Below are 5,683 nucleotides of genomic sequence, written 5' to 3' on the forward strand. Positions count from 1 at the left end.
CAGAGGTGGCAGGTTCAAACCCAGCCCCAGCCAAAAAACAAACAAACAAACAAAAAAACCCAACCATCCGTAACCCCTTATGCTGAAGTCACATGCAGACCAACAGGCCAAGTTGTGCGCTCCTTTCCAGTCTGCCCAAGTCCAAGTTGCCTTCCTAACACCCACTATCTCAGAAATTGACTATATTTGGAGACACCAGGCCCTTACAGAGGTAATGAAGTTAAAATGAGGCCATTCAAACAGGCCCTGATCCAATCTGATACAGAAACACATAGAGGGACATCCCATGTGAGGACACAGGCAGGAGATAGCCATTTGCAAGCCAATGCAAGAAGCCCCAGAACTCTGCCCACACCTTGATCTCAGACTTCTGACCTCCAGGAAAATAAACTTGTATTGTTTAAGCCTGAGGTCCCCAACCACTGATATCAGCCCATGGCCTAATGAGTAGCAGGTGAGCAAGCAAAGCCTCATCTGTATTTATAGACAATCCTTATGGCTCAAATCACTGAGCTCCTTCTGCTGTCAGATGGGCAGGGCATTAGATCCCCATAGGGACACAAACCCTACTGTAAAGTGAACACATGAGAGGTCGAGGTTGTGCACTCCTAATGAGAATCTCATGATCTACAGCGTAGATGTATGTGTCTGAATCATCCTGAAACCATCCCCAGTCCCCACACTCTGGTTTGTGAAAAAATTCTTCCATGAAAACAGTTCCTGGTGCCAAAAAGGTTGGGAACCATTTGTTTAAGCTACCAAAACATAGTACTAAACTGCAAATTAAAATAAAGATGTCTGCAGCACTGCTGGAGCCAGGCAGCAGGGCCTTCCTACAGGAAACCCCTACCCCTGGAGGTGTGTGCACTCACGAGAGAGGTACGATGATAAGGAAAGGCCCGTTGATACGCTTGTGCTCCATGAGGTATGTGATGAGTGCAATGGTCTGGATAGTCTTGCCCAGGCCCATCTCGTCTGCCAGGATTCCATTTAGGTTGTTGTTGTACAGGGACACTAGCCACTCCAAGCCTTTGATCTGCAAAGACACAAGCAGCCATGCCAGTACTGAAGCCCAGGCTGGACTCCAGAGCATTCCTCATGCTTCAGAGACTTAGTCACCGTTATGCACAAGTTGCGCCTAAGCCATATCCCACAGGAGGCCATGGTTACCGAGTATGTGGCTCTGAACCAACCTGATCCTTTTTGATGTAGCCTCATCCTTAGCAATAATGTCTGAGAAATCACAGAGCAGCTGTGATTATGTCCGTATATAAAATTTCATTGGTGTGCATTTGAACAGTTAATTTTTGTTATTTTGTTTTAATAATATTTGTTATTATGCTTGCTTTCTGTTTGTTTTTTCTCCCTCTGTTGTACAGGCTAGAGTGCAGTGGTGTCATCACAGCTCACTGCAATGCTGAACTTGTGGCTTCCTGTCATTGCCAGACACAAACCTGCACACCTGGAGAAACCTGCTCACACCATGAGACACTTGGGTTTGGGAGACCATTAGGGCTTAGTGATCAATCCATTGCCAAAGAATCATATCACGATTAAGGGAGGGCTTTCCAAAGGTTGGGAGCTTTTTGAAATACAGGCAGTAAAGAAAAGACAGCTTTCAAATTGAATGCAATGTTATAATGGAAAATTTGGAAATTTTCATAAAAGACTAAGGAAATAATGGCCAAGTTCTAATTCTTTTCATTACGCTAACCTTTAGGAGGTTCTACTGGCCATAGAATTTGCCTATTTAGAAACTGATATTGACATAGAAGCTTTGAGAGTTCAATTAAGAAAGGAAGGGAAGGCCTGGCACTCATAGCACAGTGGTTAAGGCACCAGCCACATGCACCAAGGGTGGCAGGTTCAAACCTGGCCCGAGCCTGCTAAACAACAATGACAACTGCAACACAAAATAGCCATGCATTGTGGTGGGCGCCTATAGTCCCAGCTACATGGGAGGCTGAGGCAAGAGAATCGCGTAAGCCCAAGAGTTTAAGGTGCTGTGAGCTGTGTGATGCCATAGCACTCTACTGAGGGTGACACAGTAAGACTCTGTCTCAAAAAAAAAAAAAAAAAAAAAAAGGAAGGGAAATGGGTTGCAACCCAGTGGAAATCAAGGCGTCATGTTCTTTGGTTAGAGTTATACCACTTGCCTTCTGGGAACTTATAGATGAAGTTGAGATGTGGGGCTACAGAACAAAGGAACTTCTCTTGTAAATAGCTAGAATTCATGACTCTTCCAAGCCAGGCTCTGTGAAGAGCTTCAAAGCCATCATCACCTCACTCTCATGGAGAACCTGCCACCAGTTTCCAACCTCCCTGTCTCACACTGCACAACTATAACTTCACTCCTCTGGCAATGAATCTACCAGATCATGTCTCCACTTTAAAGATGAGGAAATTGAGGCTCAGAGGCGAAGAGCAAGTTGTCCAAAGACAAAGAGTAGAATGTGAACTCAGGTTTGCCAAAGTTCACTGCTTCCCACTACCCCACAAACCCGGGAACAACTCCATCAAGGCTTCCATGCGGCACTGGCCTCCCTGCCTCCCCCTGCCTCACCTGGTACTGTTTAAGAACACCGTTGACCATAAGCGCCGACTGCTTGTCTACTCTCTCAGTGACAGCATGGGCCACAGCGTAGTATGACTGAAGGCCACGCGCAAGGGCCTGGGACACACCATACTCATCATCAACATCTTGCTTAGCATTCCTGAGAGTAAGATGGAAGCACCAGGTAAGGACACACATTCCTGTTTGTGACACCATGCTCCTGACACAAGATCTATGGAGAAACCCTTTCTACCTAGTGACCTGTGGCCAGAGCTATAACATCCCCAGCAGGGCAGCCAGATAGTCTAAGGCCACACAACAGGAATGCTGTCATTTGTCACAGCATATAAAGAGATATTGCTTCTAGCCAGAGGCTGAAATGACCCACCCTTTCTACTAAGAGTTCATGAGCCTAAAGGGAGAATAAACGCACCTTCACACAAAACCACCATCACTTATGCTTTAGTGACTTGTGACCTAGTGCTAACTTTCCTTTAAAAAGAGACTTCAGTATGTATGATCTAATTTCTTTCATTTTATCTTACACTTGCTTTCTGTTTGTTTAAAGAGACCCAGAGTCTCAGGCGGCACCTGTGGCTCAGTGGGTAGGGTGCCAGTCCCATATACTGAGGGTGGCGGGTTCAAACCCAGCCCCAGCCAAACTACAACAAAAAAACAGCCAGGCATTATGGTGGGCGCCTGTAGTCCCAGCTATTCGGGAGGCTGAGGCTAGAGAATTGTCTAAGTCCAGGAGTTGGAGGTTGCTGTGAGCTGTGTGACACCACAGCACTCTACTAAGGGCGATAAAGTGAGATTCTGTCTCTACAAAAAAAAAAAGAGACAGAGTCTCCCTCTGTTACTCAAGCTAGAGTACAGTGGTGTCATCAGAGCTCACTACAATACTGAACTGGTGGCCTCAATGTACCTCTGACTCCTGAGTAAATGAGACTCCAGGTGCATATATTGCCTAAGTAATTTCTAAAGTTTTTTGTAGTGATGGGGTCTTGCTATGCTGCGTAGGCTGGTGTCTAATTCCTGTCCTCAAGCAATCCTCCTTGCCTCAACCTTCCACAAAGGTGAGTCACTGTGTCCAGCTGCTTTTTGTATGTTATCATAAATCGTTCACAGTAGGCTCTGTGTTTCCTTAGCTTAGTGGGGCTTTTCCCCCCCTGTGTATTTTATTCTATTGATTTCAACACATCCTATTTTTGGCTGCTTATGTATCTAAAGGGCATGTAAAACCTTCAGTCCTCTCTATCTTTCAAACAATACCCTTTAATTCCTTACCACTAGCAATGGTGCAATTTGTGGGTTAAACGTAATGGATTTATAAGATCAAGATGAGAAATAACCTAAATGCCCATTAAGGGACAGGCTATATGTAAAGGAGAACATAAAGTGTAAAGTCAAGACAATGCTGCCAGCTGTGGGGCACAGTGAGGATGCTCTCTGTGTATGGGCACAGGATCAGATTGCCTCTAAGAGACGGTTCAATGAAAATAGCAAGATGGGCCAGGTACAGTGGCTCACTCCTGTAATCCTAGCACTCTGGGATGCTGAGGCAGTTTGACTGCTTGAGCTCAGGAGTCTGAGACTAGCCTAAATAAGAGCAAGACCACATCTCTACTAAAAATAGAAAAATTAGCCAGGCATGGTGGCAGGCATCTATGGTCCCAGCTTCTTGGGAGACTGAGTCAAGAGGATCTCGTGAGCCCAAAAGTTTGAGGTTGTTGTGTGCCATGACACTACATCACTCTACCCAGGGTGACAGAGTGGGACTCTGTCTCAAAAATAAGAAAAAAAGGAAAAGTAAGATACACAACAGTATGCCCCAGATGTATGCGTGCAAACAAGAAAAAAACATGTTTTGCTTGTTAGAGAATATCTCTGGAAGATGACACATGATGCTGGAGAGCTTCCTCCAAGGAGAAACACGACAGAGAGGGGGGAGCTGGGGTACAAGGAGAAAGGCATGGAAAGTTCTTTTCATCTTCCACTCAAGGTACCTTGTAAGTATTTGATGAGCTATGGGAGTGCACTGCCTATATTAAATGCCTATAAAAGTAAATGAAATGTGAAGCAAATAAAATTAGTTTGTGTGTGATCCCACAGTGGCTGTTGGCGAGACAGTGGTAAATGCCATCTAGGCACAGGCCAGGCTTCTGGCCACTCTCCCAGGGCCTCCTCACAGGAGGATGGCAGAAGAGGGCATGTTGGAAACCCTTACTCAATGATATGCCGTGCGTCCACCTCAGAGACATCGTCACTATCTGGATCTGGAATCTTCTTCTTCTCCTCCACAGGCAGGGTGGGAGGCTGCGCTGGCTGAGGCTGCTCTTCCTCCTCCTCCTACCAACAGACAAATCCAAATTACTTCAATTCTAACCACAGAGATGGGGCACTGGGATTCCCAGGGGAGAAATAATTTTAGAAGCAGGTGATGTTCTTATAACCCTCACTCCTCTCTTCTTGTCTGAAAATGTGTGATGTCTCATATTTACTTATTTTTTAAAATAAAAATTTGTTTTTAAGAGACAGGAAGACAGGGTCTTATGACATTGCCCAGACTAGACCCAAACATCTGCACTAAAGTAATCCTTCTACCTCTCAGCTTGGGACTACAGGCACTTAACACTGTTCCCAGCTACATTTTCATTTTAATTCCTGAGTATATTATTTTTAGTTTATCTAGCACAGATTCCAGACACTTATTTTTAAGGGTACCTCAGAATATTTCGTACTTCTATTGCTATTAGAAATAGACCCATTAATCACCCCTATCCTTATTATACAAAAGACATCACACATTTATTCTTTGCTTAACATATCAAAGTCATTGTTCAGCTGATTCTCTTGGATTTCCTATGAATAGAGCATTTTACACCCAGCTTTCAGGACTAACCCAGTTTTACTGACATGGCTCAAACATCTAAAATACATCTAATAATAACCATCTTATTGCTCACTGACAGTTTTCTACAAACTTGTGAATTAAGCATGAGTGCTGTTTTATTAAAGGGCTTTTAAGCATTTACTGAGATGATGATAATGAGATTTTGCAAGACATTAATAAAATACATGTGAATACATTTCCCAATATTAACCCATTTTTTTTTTTTTTTTTTTTTT

At 44.1% G+C, this 5,683-nt stretch overlaps 1 protein-coding gene across 1 annotated transcript in view; it reads right to left on the reverse strand.

Moving 5' to 3' along the window:
• SMARCA4 (SWI/SNF related, matrix associated, actin dependent regulator of chromatin, subfamily a, member 4) overlaps positions 1-5,683 on the reverse strand; it is a 126,870-nt gene that overhangs the window by 58,380 nt on the left and 62,807 nt on the right. Inside the window, exons 14-16 of the mRNA XM_012810135.2 lie at positions 4,782-4,903; positions 2,564-2,714; positions 873-1,036 (exon numbers count right to left, since the gene is read on the reverse strand). Of these exons, the coding sequence (XP_012665589.1) occupies positions 873-1,036; positions 2,564-2,714; positions 4,782-4,903 (437 nt within the window). The remainder of the gene's footprint in view (positions 1-872; positions 1,037-2,563; positions 2,715-4,781; positions 4,904-5,683) is intronic.

This window comes from Otolemur garnettii, unplaced genomic scaffold, assembly GCF_000181295.1.
Source record: "Otolemur garnettii isolate 467f Iridium unplaced genomic scaffold, OtoGar3 scaffold00127, whole genome shotgun sequence".
Lineage (NCBI taxonomy): Eukaryota > Metazoa > Chordata > Mammalia > Primates > Galagidae > Otolemur > Otolemur garnettii.